At 43.7% G+C, this 17,656-nt stretch overlaps 1 protein-coding gene across 3 annotated transcripts in view; it reads right to left on the bottom strand.

Moving 5' to 3' along the window:
• Positions 1-17,656, bottom strand: part of OSBPL10 (oxysterol binding protein like 10) — a 76,112-nt gene that overhangs the window by 9,956 nt on the left and 48,500 nt on the right. For 2 of the 3 annotated variants that reach the window (XM_035130078.2, XM_035130077.2), the window contains 2 exons: positions 12,694-12,840; positions 3,380-3,851 (listed from right to left, as the gene is read on the bottom strand). In XM_035130078.2, the coding sequence (XP_034985969.2) occupies positions 3,380-3,851; positions 12,694-12,840 (619 nt within the window). The remainder of the gene's footprint in view (positions 1-3,379; positions 3,852-12,693; positions 12,841-17,656) is intronic. The other variant, XR_009558375.1, reaches the window with a different exon arrangement.

Below are 17,656 nucleotides of genomic sequence, written 5' to 3'. Positions count from 1 at the left end.
CAGGCACTACAGTACCTGTCTTGCATATGAGGTGCCTAATGTGGCAAAGTGATACCAACTACGGGTAGCCTGGCAGTGCATCTAACAAGGCTCCCCTAAAACAATATTTTAAGACCCAAGAGGAGCCTGCTGGATCGCCCCAAAGACCCATCTAGCTCATCATCCTCACGGTGTCCAAACAGATGCCTGCCTTCTGAAGAAACCTGCAAGCAAGACTCGACTCTATAGTAAGAGACCTTTATACCATTATCCACCATCAGTTACCATTAACTAGAACTAACAGCATGAATTGAGAAATGCATTCAGCACACACACAAAATTAAAAACACAGATTTGACCTGGACATGTATTCTGGGATATAGTCCCAGCATCCTTGATTTGGGCATTTAATGTGAACAAATGCTTCCAAATTCCCAAACCTGAAGCAGGTCCATGTTATGGTCACTGCTTATATGAGACAAGGAAAGCTCTCACTACAAGCATCCATTATATATACTGCTAAACATGTTCTTTTCTTCCCTCTTTGACCCCATACTCAATGCTCAAAACACGTTTTCTGCAGGTCACATCAATAAAATACACAAGATGACACTGTAGGTCCAAAACTTGGGTCTCTAGCTGTATTTGGACTACAACCCCCATCATCCCTAGCTGGCAGGACCAGTGGTCAGGGATGATGGGAACTGTAGTCCCAAAACAGCTGGAGACCTAAGTTTGGGAAACCAGAGTTTTTAAAGTCATAAGGTGTTAGAATCAACATTCCCTTTCGATTCTGTAAACATTTACGCAATGAATGGTGCTGGAAGACGTCAGCAGTCTTTAGTGGTTTCCTACAAGAGAAGGGTTCTCACGCACATCTCTTATTTTTCAATCACATGGTACTCGCTTAGGCCACAACTTCAGTCACTTAGGACAACCAGCAGCTACACTGACTTTCAGAACGAAAATAACTGAGCAGCACGGCAAATGGCACACATAGTCATATGATGGAATGTCATCATCACATGAATGTTTCCCTTCAATCCTAACAGGGACGCCACACCCCCTTGCAAAAATAACAAAAAAAAAGCTGCATGCAAACATTAAAACCGAAATTCAACAAACCCAGATTAAGAATGAAGCAGGAAGCATCTTACAACCAGCAGGAACGGAATCAAACTTTCACATATCAAAAACCATTAAAAGCTGTGCTAGAATAGAAGCATGATCACTCCCCACCTAAAAGCAAGCAGAGAGACTGGTCCCACCTGAGAAGACACTAATAATTTATTCCAAACTGCTTGTTTCCAGTTACAGGTGGGTAGCCGTGTTGGTCTGAGTCGAAGCAAAAAAAAAAAAAACCTCCTTCAGTAGCACCTTAAAGACCAACTAAGTTTTTATTTTGGTATGAGCTTTTGTGTGCATGCACACTTATTCTGTACTGTATCTGTACTGTATCTGAAGAAGTGTGCATGCACACGAAAGCTCATACCAAAATAAAAACTTAGTTGGTCTTTAAGTTGCTACTGAAGGAATTTTTTTATTTTGCTTGTTTCCAATGAGCTTAAGATTGTGACAGTCTAATTGTATACACTGCTATCCTAGCAAATAAGGATTGGACACATGAGGGCTTTCCCCCTTAATTCAAAACGAAGGATTCTTTCACACGCTCCCAAGGAGAGAAGAGATGAGAAAATTCATACTTCCCAGCGTGAAATTAATTTCTCAACTTGGGGAGGCTCGCCATAAAGAATCTCTCGTATACTAACTTCCAATCAGCATGCTTTGTGTGTGTTTTTCCCTTTTTGGCAGAGCATGAAGTAGTCTTTGCCTGGAAGCAGTTGCAGATCAACCCATTATTTCAACATACGTTATATCCGTCTTCTCCAATGTATTACTCTCCAAATATTGTTGAACTCCAGCTCCCATCAACCCCATCCAACATCATTAATGGTCAGGAATTATGGTAGTTGTGGTTCAGCAACATCTGAACAGCATCAGATAGGAGAGGCGAGAAAAGGCCCACAATTCTTAAGATGAGACTGAGCAAAAACAACTATACTGTAAGAAGTAATACACAGTGAGCAAGATGCAATGTTCAAAACAATGTTACGACCCAAAGCTCAGGACGTATTCCTAGGCTATTATGTCTGCCGGGAACCAAAAATGAGAAGCAGTGATTTACAACTTGTGTTATCGTTCCATTAGTATGTTTGCAGTATGTGCTTTTAACAGGTAAGTCGGGGTATGCCATATTTACTAATATTGCAATAATATGTTTAATATGTATTTGAAAGAAATATATTAAAATCAAAGCCGGGAATGTGGCATTTTCTCACAGCCAAGGTGCGTTGCAAAGCCTGGGGTATGTACCGCATTGGCCCGAATATAAGCCGCAACCGCAAATAAGCTTCACCTTTAAAATTCAAGGGGGGCGGGGAGGAAAAAGACAATACCCGAATATAAGCAGCTCCCTTAAATTTGGGTTACAGGCTGAAAATCGCTGCGGTTGGTAGAATTGTAACTCCGAGCCAATTTAAGCCTTTGATCTTGCAAGCCTGCAAAAGTTACCGTACAACTGCTAAAATCGCAAATCGCTATTCAATTCCTACAATTCCGCAGGCACTCGCACCTGTAAATGGCAAATGTAGAAGAAAATCCTAAGGGTACTAGAGAGGACCCTCCTCAAGTGGGTTAAACACCTGTTCGTAGCACCGTAAATGCAAATAAAAAAATCAATACTGCACTGTAAAATACGATGAATGACATTAGAATTAATTGCACAATAGTCTCAAGCTCGCAAATCAGCAATAAAATGTTTTTTGTACCGTTTTATCGCATGTCTGTTTCAGCAGCGATATCGTAAAAGCCAAATTTTGTAAGGTTGTGAATTTAAGTCGCATTTTAACTTTTCACGGTCAGAATTTCTTTGGGGGGGGTGTGGCTTATATTTGGGCCAATATGTTAAGTCAGTTGGGGAGGAAAATGAAGATCTGTTGGTAGAACATGAGACTCTTAATCTCAAGGTCGTGGGTTCGAGCCCCACATTGGGCAAAAGATTCCTGCATTGCAGGGGGTTGGACTAGATGACCCTCATGGTTCCTTTCAGCTATACAATTCTAGGATTCTGTGACCACATGTTAAATTGTTGGGACTCCTGAAAAGCTTATATAAGGGACATTTCCACTAGTTTTGTTTTAGTGTCCAGAGGCTGAAAAGTACATAAAGTGCTTTGCTGCTATTACTCACAAGTATGTTTCTTAATGGAGGATGGTAGATTTCAGGGTTTGTTTGTTTGTTTGTTTTGAGGGGTGGGGAGCTTCTCTTCAATGCTTCCTAAAATCCTGTGCGACAAGCAAGCCTGCTATAATATATATTGTATCTTTGTGGTATGTCTTACCTTCACCTACCATAGAAACACCTATAGACATTCCCATGAACTTGCTTTTGGTCCATACATGAACATTTGCACACATCCTCTTCTCCTTGCACTCGCAGTAAAAGCAGGAGACTGGTGGGTGATGGGATACTTGTTCAGCTACAAACCGCAGCTTGTACTTTTCTGGTGGTGGCGGTGCCTTGCCCTTGGGGCTTGGAGAGGGAGAGTTAGTTCTTGACTGCTTCACTTTGTCTTTAGGCACATCCCAAGAACAATGGAAAGTTTCTCCAATAATTGGGTTGTAGGGCTTCTTGGCAACAGCTCCTTTCCGGCCTTCATGAAAGGCTGTTAAGTAATACTCCACAAAGTAAATTATTCTTTCCTCAGGGGTGCTTCCGGACGAAACTGTCAAAAACAGGTCAGGGTGGGCCAGGAAGTTTGCATACATCTCCAGCAGGGACCTCTTCTCCAAAATAAAGGTTGGGAGAACTACCTGTATCGAGTGCAGGGGGAAAGCAAATAATCATTTTTTTTCATGACTGCAACAGGGAGGAGTAAACAGTTAGGGCAGCTGCAAAACTTCCTGTGCCAAAATAAACGTGTGGGTTTTTTTCCCTCGCACTGCCAGAGAGCTCGCTCTCAGGACTGAGAAGTGCAAATAATGAATGAAGGCAACACTCATTGCTTTGGTCAATTCTACAAGTCACTATCTATTTCGCCAGAGTCCTCGGTGGCCTAACAAGGTCACGCTATTCAAACTGCCTGGACTCTTTCGTTGTCTTGCTCTGCTTAGCTAATAAGTGAGCCAATTGTTCCCCGACAGTGTTCCTTGTTTACAGAAAGTGGTACATCAGTTTGGTTCAAGTTAATTGAGTTCTACTAGCGACGTGCCAACTTTGGCAGCTGGCAGGGTGGATGTGGGTGGCACAAAGAAATCTATCTGGACACCGGTAGTTCTGACACATTTCAAATCAGAGCGAGGCAAAAGCGTTGCCCAGGATTCCACTCGTAAGAAAAACAAACCTGATTATAAGCACACACTGTTTCACATTAATTTTCCACCACTCTCTAGTGCTGGCATGTAATGTTTCGGCTGTGCCCAAGAGCAGGTGTTTCGTAGTGATGGTGCTCTTAATGCCTCTCCAAAACTGACATGGGGCTTCACCCGGCAGGGAGTTTCTGATCCCACCTTAATTTTGTCTTTGCTAGTTGAGGACTGGCGTTATTTATTTTTGAAAGTATTTATAGGCTGTCTTTCCAGGTCAGACCCTCTCAAGGTGGCCTACAACATGCAAATCGCCATAACGATGAGCAATTCTATGCCAAGGAACCAGAATTAACCATTAAAAAAACATTAAGCCCAGAATACAACACTAAATTTAAATCAAATGACTGTACTTTAAAAAGCACCAAAGCAAGCAATGACACAACCAGTCCTAAGTAAAAGCAATGTTTTAATCAACTAGGTAGGTAGCCGTGTTAGTCTGCTGCAGTCGAAACTAAATAAAAAAATCCTTCCAGTAGCACCTTAGAGACCGACTAAGTTTGTTATTGGTATGAGCTTTCGTGTGCATGCACACTTCTTCAGATACACTGGGTCCTTAAAGTGTGATATGGCCACATCATCATATACAGGGACTGCTAGTGGAAGCGTGCAATGTTCTCTTTTAGGGATGTTACAAAAGTAGGGATGGAGAAGATTTTCATTCAATCCACATTCTAAAGCAAACTGATCCAATTCACGCTTCCCATGCTATTCCATAGATCAGGAAACAATTGTGTTTTGGTTTTTGCCAGAATGTGTATTTTGGGATAAAGTACGGTACATTTAGAAATTCTGACAAAATACAACTTTAAATACATAGGTAAAGGGTAAAGGGACCCCTGACCATTAGGTCCAGTCGCGGACAACTCTGGGGTTGCGGCGCTCATCTCGCTTTATTGGCTGAGGGAGCCGGCATACAGCTTCCGGGTCATGTGGCCAGCATGACTAAGCTGCTTCTGGCGAACCAGAGCAGTGCAAGGAAATGCCGTTTACCTTCCCGCCGGAGTGGTGCCTATTTATCTACTTGCACTTTTGACGTGCTTTCGAACTGCTAGGTTGGCAGGAGCAGGGACCGAGCAACGGGCGGGAGCTCACCCCATCGCAGGGATTCGAACCGCCAACCTTATGATCGGCAAGCCCTAGGCTCTGTGCTTTTATCCTGAAAGGTCCAAAAGTGTGTGGGGGGGAGAGCGGAGTTGATTTTCCTCTCCTGCCTTGATGCTTTCAAAGATTTGCTTTAGAAGGCATATGAGATACAACTGTCAGTAGTACAACTTCCACAGCACTTTAATACGCAGTGCAGGGTACCTTATTTGATTGATCCAGACCTTACAACAAACCTGTCCACATTAATATTTCAGTTGCACAGATGGAAACACAGAGTTCTCGGTTACTCTCTCTGCGTCTTTATGGTTTATCATTAAACTGAACCTAAGCCAACTATGGTGGAAATAAGCAGATGTTTGCTTCTGCCTTCTCAAAACACGTTATCATGATTTACCATTCTTACATCTGCACTAGCCATAAGGACACTAAATCAGGGTTGAGACATATGAAGCAGTCTGTAGGAGCATGGGCACAAAGTTACTCTTCCCCCCCCCATCCTCAGCCATGCTTCAGTATTTACTGCATGGTTCTGGAGTTTTAAGAATGCCACTAATTATAATTGGAAATTCTCAATCCAAAGCAATGGCACAAAAGAGCCAGGAGAAGAGAAAGGATTCATGTTCAAGAGAGAAGGGACAGAAGGGAGAAAGCATGCAACCCAGCAACTTGATCTGTATACCTAAACCACAGTTATGCAGCATCAGAGCTGTACCTGGTCTAAGCATGCATACAAATATTCATCTTTACAAATAATCTCCTTTTCAGAGAGAACTGCTGATATAGTGCTGTCATTCCTCATAGTGCTGCTCATTTCTCCTGCTCACTCTGCTGTTGCCTCTGGATAAATAGGTTTAGAAGGTTTTTGAAGCACTATTGAAGCCAACATGTGTCATTCGATCAGTGAATATTAGCACAACCTAAGAGGTAAAGAGGGGACCCAGGTGGCGCTGTGGTTAAACCACTGAGCCTAGGGCTTGCTGATCAGAAGGTCGGCGGTTCGAATCCCTGTGACGGGGTGAGCTCCCGTTGCTTGGTCCCAGCTCCTGCCAACCTAGCAGTTCGAAAGCACGTCAAAATGCAAGTAGATAAATAGGAACCGCTACAGCGGGAAGGTAAACGGCGTTTCCATGTGCTGCTCTGGTTTGCCAGAAGCGGCTTTGTCATGCTGGCCACATGACCTGGAAGCTATATGCCGGCTCCCTCGGCCAATAATGCGAGATGAGCGCGCAACCCCAGAGTCGGTCACGACTGGACCTAATGGTCAGGGGTCCCTTTACCTTTACCTTAAGAGGTAAAGATCTACCAAAATAATTCCCTATTCTAACACACACATACACGTGAAGTGTATAACAAGGGACAAATGCTATTTTGTAGACTTCTAGGCCAGATGCAGCATGGAGACAAGCAGCAGCATGTGCCAGGGGGGTGGAGAGGGAGAGAGAGAGATAAATAGGAACCGCTACAGCGGGAAGGTAAACGGCGTTTCCATGTGCTGCTCTGGTTTGCCAGAAGCGGCTTTGTCATGCTGGCCACATGACCTGGAAGCTATACGCCGGCTCCCTCGGCCAATAATGCGAGATGAGCGCGCAACCCCAGAGTCGGTCACGACTGGACCTAATGGTCAGGGGTCCTTTAGGCCAGATGCAGCATGGAGACAAGCAGCAGCATGTGCCAGGGGGGTGGAGAGGGAGAGAGAGAGAGAGAGAATCTGCACATCTACAATATCAATTTCTGGTAAGCAGACGCCTGGGATTTGGCAGGGCTGCCCATGAAAATGGAATAGTAATAGCTGGGGAGAGAAAGGAACATAAGCATCAGCTCTGGAATAATGCCCAGCATTGCTGGACTGATCTGACTACCCAACAGCCATGTGTGTGATTGATGATACTGTTTGCCAAACAGTTCTGTCTATTAATGGACAGAAATAGCAGCTCTATGCTGTAAGAATAGCTGTGCATTTTTATTTCCAACAATAGATGCAATATTTGTTGCACTGAAAAGGCTAAGGAACAAGGAGGCTTCAAAAAGTTTGCTGCAGGCCGATTTATACAAACAGAAAAGTCACCTGCAAATCCAATACAGAACTGGCCCTCCCTACCCCCCACCAGTGATGCTTGAATTTGGGAGGGCTGCCGGTGTAATAAAGAGCTTTCAAAAGGAAACTTGGCTACATTCCTCTTTAACACCTGTGCAACACTCAGGGCTAATATTGCAGAGAGAATGGAGTCAAAATGGCATGTGTCTAGGGGCCACTACCAACAATATTTATTTACCGTGGAGGGGGTGTGTGCATGCTAAGTGATCCTACTTTTGGAATAGCATACGAGCTTACATAATGAGCAAGTCCACCAGGAGCAAAATGCAAAATTAAGTTTTCTGCAGAGGAGCTCTCTGCACCCACGTTGCAATTTAAAGTTCAATAAGGAAAAGACCCTGAGATTGCAGGTACCAGCATTTAGGTCACAAAAAAGGTAGCTTATACAAGTAAAACAGCAAATGTTTTTTTATTTAAAAAGTGGTGCCTCTTCTGTAATAACTAAGTGCTATTTATCTCACATCAGCATCAGTGTTATGGGCTGGGTGGACACAGAAGGATGGTGGGAGGAAGCAAGGGAAGAAGACTCAGAGCCTGGAGAGTGGTGATGGGACAACAGTGAGTGGTCAGAGGAGAAGAGGGAGAAGCCTGGGAAGAGGAAATGTCAGAAGCTGAAGAGGTAACAGGGCTTAGTGAGCAGGGAGAGTCTGTGACAGAGAGAAGTACAAAATCAGAGGCAGAAGCTGAAGAAAGTGAGTGGGAGGGAGGAGGAAGGCCAAGAGGCAGGGGCATGGGTATCTCACCCTCCTGCTATGACAACTGATTACCTGTACTTGGGGAAAGTCCTGTTGAGGAGGCGGGGACTTTCAGTCTCAGCAACTGATTTTCATGGGGGAAGACCACTAGGAATGAGCTGCTCTGCTCATTAGGCCTGACACTCAACCAAGTCTGTAGAGGTTGTGTTTTTGCTAATCAAGAGTTCGCTCCATCTTTGAACTGTGTGATAAATGCTCCTGTGACTATCCGGATACCCAGAGGTGATGCTTTTATAGGAAAAAGTAAGGCCTGTCCCAAACACAGCTTTTGATCTTTAAAATATAACTGCTTTTTCATAATACAAGCAAGGTGAAGAAGGACAACAATGAATGAAAACAAGAGCAGCCCGGTTCCATTTGGTTCTGCTCCCACAGTGGCCAACCAGTTGCTTGTGAGAAACCACAGGTCATGGGTGCAACAGCTCCCTCTCCACTTGTGATCATCACCCAGTGATATTAAAGGGCATGCTACTTCCGAAAGGCAGAAGACAGCCTTATCTTCCATCAGCTTGTCCAAATCTCCTTTCAAACCTTTCAAGTTGGTGGTCATCACAACATCTTGTGGGAACAAATCCCATAGTTGAGTTTAACTATTAGAAAATCCCAAAATATAAGCATGGATAGGAATGCAAAGTGAATGTGTTAAGGAGCTTCCTTCCCCATAATACAAGTGGCATAGCAGATGAAGTGCTAGACCCAAGGCAGGGAGACTCCACCAAAACTGTAAGATGGTGATGATTTATTAGATTTATAGGTAAAGGTAAAGGTAAAGGTACCCCTGACCATTAGGTCCAGTCGCGGACGACTCTGGGGTTGCGACGCTCATCTCGCTCTATAGGCCGAGGGAGCTGGTGTTTGTCCATTCAAGCGGTCATGTGGCCAGCATGACTAAGCCACTTCTTGCAAACCAGAGCAGCGCATGGAAACGCCGTTTACCTTCCCACCGGAGCGGTACCTATTTATCTACTTGCACTTTGACATGCTTTCAAACTGCTAGGTGGGCCGGAGCTGGGACCGAACAATGGGAGCCCACCCCATTGTGGGGGTTTGAACCGCCAACCTTCTGACCAGCAAGCCCTAGGCTCAATGATTTACACGACAGCACCACCCGCGTCCATAGGTGCAAACTCCCAGATTGAAAAATCCGGGATCAGCAGCGACGTGGCACCGGAAGTCGTGCTGCGGCCATTTTTGAACTGGGCAGAGCAGCACTAGAAGTTGCTTCTATGCATGCTCTGCCCATTTCCAAAATGGCAGCAGCGCCAGAAATCGCTTCTGCGCATGTCCAGAGACTCCAGACATGCGCAGAAGGAGCCTCCCCGGGCCGGTAAGAATCCAGAGGATTTACGGGTTTTTTTTTAATCCGGGCTGCCAGCGGGAAACGGCTGGAAAAACAGCGCTTTCCCGGGAAATACGGGAGACTTGGCAGCTATGCCTTCGTCCCAATTTTAGATTTCTATACTGCCCTTAATCATAAGAGCTCAAGGACCTTGGTAAACAAGGATCTTGGTTGGTAAACAGATGCAGGGCACACCTAGCAACCAGAGGAGAATGAACCCCTTTTACTTGTCCCAATAAAAATCCCTCCTCATTGACTAGCTAAAGGTAGACAGCATTCCATAACTCCCCTGCAACTGAGAATTGTACCACCAACCAACCTGGCAGCATTTTGCATTGCGTTTATTTTTTTATTTCTGCGATTCTTAAAGAACTGGGAGATACATTCAAGCGGAAAGCTTCAAGCAAAGGAGCAGGCAAAGCAAGCGAATAAGCAGATGGGTGACCTAGACAAGGCTTCCCATGCTCCCTGTCTCATCACGGTTGTCGCCACTGCTGGCGGGAAGACGCAAAGAACACCTCGTTTCCAGTCCCCCACCGCCACTGGGAAATGGAAGGCTGCATTTTAAAACTGCAGGCTTCCTTCCCTTGGCCAAGATTACAGCAGTCATTGCACAATTTGATACAAAGTGGATATGCCTAGAGAAAACTGTGCAAAGCCTAGAATTCAACAGTGCAGTGACTAAAATCAACAGAGATATCACACGATGAGCTTTAACGCTTGGGATACTCAGCTCTGAACTCTGTTATATTTACTAAATAATTAGGGTTGGAGGGGGAACCCACCCTCAAAAGATCAATCAGGGCGCAGAATGAACCCTAATGGACCTGATTACTGATGTGTAAAGAATGTGAAATTTAGTTCCAGTGCTTTTGAACAGATGAGAATACAGACAGATTCCCTGCTGTGTGGAATTCCTACACAACCTTTTTGCATAAGCGAAGAGTTGTGAATAGCTAGCATTTTATCACAATGCTGCTGGGGGTTTCCCTCTCTACCCCCCCCCCCCCGTTATCTGAATATTGGTCTCTTCCCTTTTTATTTTGGCTATGTACCCAAAATGCTGAAACCCAATAAATATTTTTCTAAAATACCACAATACAGATCCTTCCATTGTTACCAAGGAAAAGAATTCTAAAACAATTTCACTTAGCCATATTTATTCATTCTAGCATCATCCTTAGATAACCATTCTGATTGAAAAGTTCTCCACAATGTCCTCAAACATGCAAATGAATATTTAATAATGTTCTGTTCCATGATTGCCAATGCATTTAATTCATGGGGAAAACACATATTTCACTAATATCTCTGCTCCAGCTGCCCTTTATATTTTCATTTAGTCTACGAGGTCAAACTGAAAAACCATTTTCTTTCCATGCATTATTCAGGATAGTACTCTCTTGGTGTATTGGGTTACGACACCAATCAAAGTCAGTGGTTTTTTGACCTTCCCATGTTCAGAAAAACGACATACACTCAAGACGACAACCCAATATAATGAGAGCTTTTTGCAGTACTCCTTTCACAGGCTAAATACTCTTCATTTTTTACATACAGGGATGTGGAACATTTCCCCAAAAGTGTGGACGATTGTATATTGGCCATGTCACCGGTGTACTGATTTCGACAACTGTTAGAGGCAATTTTGTTTTCTAGCATGGTATATAGTAAAAAGAACGATTGAAATTAAATAATTTGGCCTTGCATGGTCAACAAATTTTGGTTGGATATGGTAATCAGCAATTAAGTTTGGTCATCGATAAGCCTCACTTGCTTCCCCCTCCAAGGCATGGGACCCCCCAACACAAACATGAAAGTCTTGCTCTGGTCTTTACAGACTAGTCATGGGGAAGGGGAGGGTCTTCACTTTGCAGTAATGCAGTTTTGGTTACCGAGTGATCCCTGTCCACGAACCACTGAAGCCAGCACACCATCCCAAGCTGCCAGAAGATGCTCAAAGCCATTTCAGCAACTTGGCTTTCAGAAACATCCCCCCGCCCCCACCCCAAAGATTATGCACCTGTTCTTCAGAAGGAGTGTGGCCTATCTGGAACAGACAAATGGCCCCTATTTGCAGAACCACCTGCCAACTCTCCATCTTACAAGGAATCAACGTAATGGTTCTCTTCCAGCCTACCACCAACGACCAGACACCAATACCTGCATGGCCACAAATGGTTCCAGATGTAACAGAGTTAGGTTTCATCTGCATACTTCAGGTGTGGTTAACCTGTGAGGCCCCTTTAGGCTTGTTGTTAACAACAACAACAACAACAACAACAACAACAACAACAACAACAACTGGCTGCTCCTATCCCAGCCACCCCTCACTGTTATGCCATGGTACCAAAAGTTTTTTGCAACCCAAATATTTAAAATTCAATTTAAAAAAGAAACACTAACTGACTGCTCTGTGCCATAATACTGTAAGCTTTGTGACCTTCCAAGGCCCCTCAAATGTGTCCATTCTTTAAAAAAAAAATCTCCTTTGGAGTGGGTTCCTGATACAATTCAGTGATGCCCCATGACCCTCAAAATGTGTCTCTTAACAAAATTTAAAACTGACCCCATCTATTCAGCCATACTCACTTTAAATAGGGCTCCTAGAGGGCTGCGGATAGGTCAGTGAAACTCTTGCCTCCCCCTAAAAAATGGGTTAGCCACACCCCTGCTTTTACTTCTCCTTCTGATTTTGCCCAAGAAGAAGCTGGAAGCTTCAGTATTTTCAACCGTAAGAAATGGTGTCAAAGCACATAGTATGAGTCAGATTGAACTGCAAAACCTCCCACAAAAAGGCAGCACACTGTCCGCTTGGTAAAGTGGATCAAATTCATTACACTCATTAAGGGAGGCAACACTTGGAACAAATGTTGCCAAAGTAGATTTTGTGGAGAGGTTTGTGGCAAAGTCCAATGAGACTGCCTGTTTAATAGCATGTGACTCTTAAAGAAGGCATTGTTGGTTGGAGGAAGAGGAGGAGGAGATGCATACCCTAGTTAGGTCCATTCCAAGTTTGAGTTGCGAGATGAGGTGAAGAATTACACTGCGTTGATCTTCCAGGACTCCTATATCTTCTTCTTCATTATCTTCAGTATCTGTCACCTCATCTTCAACTAGGATCAAGTCACGAGTGGAATACTGGTTTCGGAGTGGAAGGGAGAGAGGGAAAATATATAATCAGTATCACCAGCTGGGCGCAACAAAGAACAATATGGCATGAATTCATATGAGCTTAATTACAGAGATCTCGTAGAACACCAGATTATTTCCAAATACTCACTCAACATTACTAACTGACTAGCATAATCTTCAGTAAGTTATGAACAATTACGAAATCCACGGCGCTGAGGAGTTGGATAAGCCATAAGGAGTTTGCAGAATGAATGTGAGCATATACTATGAAGGCACCACTTTCATTTTTTTAAAACGGTCTTGTCATCTTACTCATTGAAAATTTTGGATGCTATGCAGCAGGACAAATGTTCTACTATCACCTAGTAAATCAGAGAAGGATATAATCCATGGGTAGGCAAACTAAGGCCCAGGGGTGGATCTGGCCCAATCGCCTTCTAAATCCAGCCTGCGGACGGTCCGGGAATCAGCATGTTTTTACATGAGTAGAATGCGTCCTTTTATTTAAAATGCATCTCTGGGTTATTTGTGGGGCATAGGAATTAGTTCATTTCCCCCAAAAAAATATAGTCCGGGCCCCCCACAAGGTCTGAGGGACAGTGGACCGGCCCCCTGCTGAAAAAGTTTGCTGACCCCTGATATAATCATTTGAAGAGCTAGGGGTCAAATAAAGAGTCAGCTAGCTAAATATTTCAAGCAGATTGGATGTAATAGACGAAAATAAATGGTTCATTCACTATTTTAAGACAATGCATCTGTCAATAACAAGTCTGCGATGTTCAGGATGCTCTAAGTTCTGGTGTTAAAGGTTATGGCAACGTTGCACAATGTGTTCATTTTTCAGACATATTGGTGAGTGTTTCAAATACCAACTCCTGTACTTACTCTTAAAAGGAAGGAAGGAAGGAAGGAAGGAAGGAAGGAAGGAAGGAAGGAAGGAAGGAAGGAAGGAAGGAAGGAAGGAAGGAAGGAAGGAAGGAAGGAAGGAAGGAGAAGAGCAGCAACTAAGGAATTCCTCGTCAGAAAAGCAATACTATAATCCATAACCTTTTAACTAAAAGTAACAGGATTCCAAATTTACTAAGATAAAGGCATTTCCTGTTTTCAGGAGGTTGCATGCACAGTTCTACTCAAAAGTATACCCACTGAAAATAAGAGACATGGCTAACTTAGGTTCATTAATTGCAATGGGTCAACCTGGAGCAGAACTAGGGTTACCATATTTCGAAAAGGGGAAATCCAGACACAAAACTTGATGAGATTGTTAAGTTGTTGAGCTTTCTATTTTATATTATATTATTTCAATTTTTGCTTGTTTTATTTATTTAGGCCAAGGTTGTTGAGTTCCCCCCACCCCAAAAAATCTTTTTTTAAAATGACATTTTTGAGCTATTGTTAATGAAATTCACCAAAATCTACACTTCCAACATGGGTTGCCATACGTCTGGATTTTCGCGGACACTTCAGCAATTTCCTCCCCGACACTATTTCCAACAACCGAATCCCAGCTATGTCCAGGAAATTCCAGACATATGGCAAGCGTAACAGAACTTAGTTGGCCACAACTCAAGGAGTTTCAGGGAATGAATCATTTGGGTTAGGCCAGGTATTTCTTGAGGCTATATTACTGGTATATTTGGTATAAACTAGACACCATGGGAAATCTTGCCTCATTTCATAAAAGCTCAGTAATAGAATAGTTCCATAGCAGTAACTGCAAAATGAACCAATAAATAATTTTAAGCAGTTATAAGAAGCAGTGTGAGAAGAGAGTTGCTCTCTTGATATGATAACAGAACTGAAAGAAAAGGAACAGATCAGAGAATTTAAGGTCCAGAAGAAAATAACATGTTTTACTGAATCTTTGTGACTTCACACAAAACTGAATCCATTTTTTTACCTCCCAAAAGCTGCTTACTGAAGTTCAGTAACTTTCTAGTAGTCAAAAACACTGAGGGTTCTCTTATCTACATCGTACCCAGTTAGGCGTCATTATATAAGCAAGTTACAGAGTAAAAATTCGCTCAGACCCCTCAATACCTTCCAAAACAAAGCATTAAATATCCTTGCTCTCCAAGCAACATATACAGCTTTATCTGGCAATATAATTCCATCAGAAGAGTAGCTGTAACGCTGTCTTCAAAGATAGCACTGCATTAACTACATTAGCTATATCCATTTAAGCTTTGTAGATTGCAGTAGCTCTGAAAGAGTAAAACAGCAACTGTTCCCCCCCCCCCCCGGCCAAATAATGCTAGGCATTAAAAACCAAAGGAATAATATTCTTCCGTATGGTTATTTTACCGTACTTGTTAACTTGAAAGAGTGGCTTCAATTTCAACGGGATTTAAAAGTGAGCACGGCGCAGAACCCGAGGCTGCAATTTTATCCATGGGTGTAAACTAATATTCTGCACAGAGTTAAACACAGAGTTTAACTTGCAAAGGGGAGAGGAAGACAGAAAGAACTTATTAACGGAGCTTCAAAACTTACAGAGGATGTTTCTACAGCGGGTTTGTTTATCATCCAGCTCGACCTCATTGAGCGTCCTGAGCTACGTAACAGCGCTGCTGTTTTTGGTGGCTGCTGCCTAGCTCCTTTTAATAACAGGCAAGCTGGAGCTAGGAATTAGTAGTACCAGAAGAGAGTCAAGAGAAGCCTCCCCTCCCTGCTCTGCCCCCACCTCCTTTTTAATTTCCACTGAATTTGAAAAGCATGATGTCAATTCAGCACGAATCTGCTGCCTACCGTTCCGGACATGTGACACGGGATCAGCGAGCTTAAACTACAAATCGCTTACAACAGGAGAAATGAAGCTGTGTTGGGGGGCCGTGGGTCTCTTTCCCTCTGGGCACGGGAGCTAACCTTACAAAAAGAGCATCTTGTTCAGTGCTCAGAACAGGAACAGATTTCGGCTAGCAGGGTTTAAATAATAATTCCCTATTACAGAGGGCTTAAAAAAAACAAAAAACCAAGATGTCAGATTTCAAGTGCCTCTGCAGAGGTGGAAGAGCTACCCTATACCAGATTATAAGAAGCATCTTGCAATTTTGCTAGAAGTTCATTAGAATTAAAGGAGAAAGGGTTACAAAATCATCCACACACACACACACACACGGAAGGTTTATATCAGGCTTCCTCAACCTCGGCCCTCCAGATGTTTTGAGACTACAATTCCCATCATCCCTGACCACTGGTCCTGCTAGCTAGACATCATGGGAATTGTAAACCAAAAACATTTGGAGGGCCGAGTTTGCCGATGCCTAGTTTATATGAATGAAATGCGAGTTGCTGCCAATGAAGATGAGTTTAGGACAGGCACAGGCAAACTCTGGCCCTCCATATGTTTGGGACTACAATTCCCATCATCCCTGACCACTGGTCCTGTTAGCTTAATTTCACTGCACACAGGTGGTGTAGTGACAATAAAGATTTGTTTGTTTGTTTAGTCCCAAACATCTGGAGGGCCGGAGTTTGCCTATGCCTGGTTTAGGAAAATGCATATAAAGCCATCAGTCGAGAGTCACTTCATACGTGAAACTGTTCTCACAAACTTGTGTGCGCCCCAGCAGTAGAAAGCATAGAATCATAGAATTGCAGAGCTGGAAGGGACCCTGAGGGTCATCTAGTCCAACCCCCTGTCATGTGGAGATCTTTTGCCCAGTGTGGGGCTTGAACCCATGACCCTGAGATTAAGAGGCTCTATTGACTGAGCATGCCAGTACATGCACAGAGAAGGGAGGAAATTTCCTTTCAACTGCAGTCTTTTGTGTGTGTTGCAAGTGCTGTGTTTTAAAGGTCCACTCCCACCAACCCCACCCCACTTTGGATCCTGCCAGGTGCTTTTAAAATGCCACTCGGAAACAAAATGTCTGAAATGGCGCCTTAAAAAAAACAAAATAAAGGACATATCATGCAACCCATTCTACATTTAGTAATTACACTAAAGGTCTGTTGCTTAGTGGTAGAACATATGCTCTGCATGTAGAAGGGCCCGAGTTCAAATTGTGGCAAGTCCCTGTCTGAAACTCTTGAGAGCCACTGACTGTAAGCATGGACAATACTGAGGGTCTGGCTCATAAGAAAGCTTCCTATGTTTACTTTGAGCAAAGTGTGTGATGTTCAGATGCAGAAAGCAAAACTGAAGTTCAAGCAGGAATTAAATTTGCAGTCCTATACTGTACTCACTTACCAGGAGGTTAAGCCCCACTGAACTCAGCGCGACCTCTGAATAGACATGTATATGATGACAGCACTGTGCTTTGCCTTTTTAAAAATTACACTTAGGCAAGGTCTGTGCCTAAATATAGCAAGGAACAACTTTCAGCCGCCATATATAAACAATTTGATCCTAGAATAAAGAATATGTGGGGTTGGGGTTGCAGACATAGTCTGCATCCAATGCATTAATCATGAAAAACATGCCCCTAGGCACAAACCTGTGAGGCTTCTGATGAGTGTGTGTGTGTGTGTGTGTGTGTGTGTGTGTGTGTGTGTGTGTGTTGTGTGTGTAAAAGGTAAAGGTACCCCTGACCATTAGGTCCAGTCGCGGACGACTCTGGGGTTGCGCGCTCATCTCGCTCTATAGGCCGAGGGAGCCGGCGTTTGTCTGCAGACAGCTTCCAGGTCATGTGGCCGGCATGACAAAGCCGCTTCTGGCAAACCAGAGCAGCGCATGGAAACGCCGTTTACCTTCCCGCTGTAGTGGTACCTATTTATCTACTTGCACTTTGACGTGCTTTCGAACTGCTAGGTGGGCAGGAGCTGGGACCGAGCAACAGGAGCTCACCCCATCGCGGAGATTCGAACCGCCGACCTTCTG

The sequence above is a fragment of the Zootoca vivipara genome, chromosome 12 (genome assembly GCF_963506605.1).
Source record: "Zootoca vivipara chromosome 12, rZooViv1.1, whole genome shotgun sequence".
Taxonomy (NCBI): Eukaryota; Metazoa; Chordata; class Lepidosauria; order Squamata; family Lacertidae; genus Zootoca; species Zootoca vivipara.
This window is presented reverse-complemented; position numbering and strand designations above follow the sequence as displayed.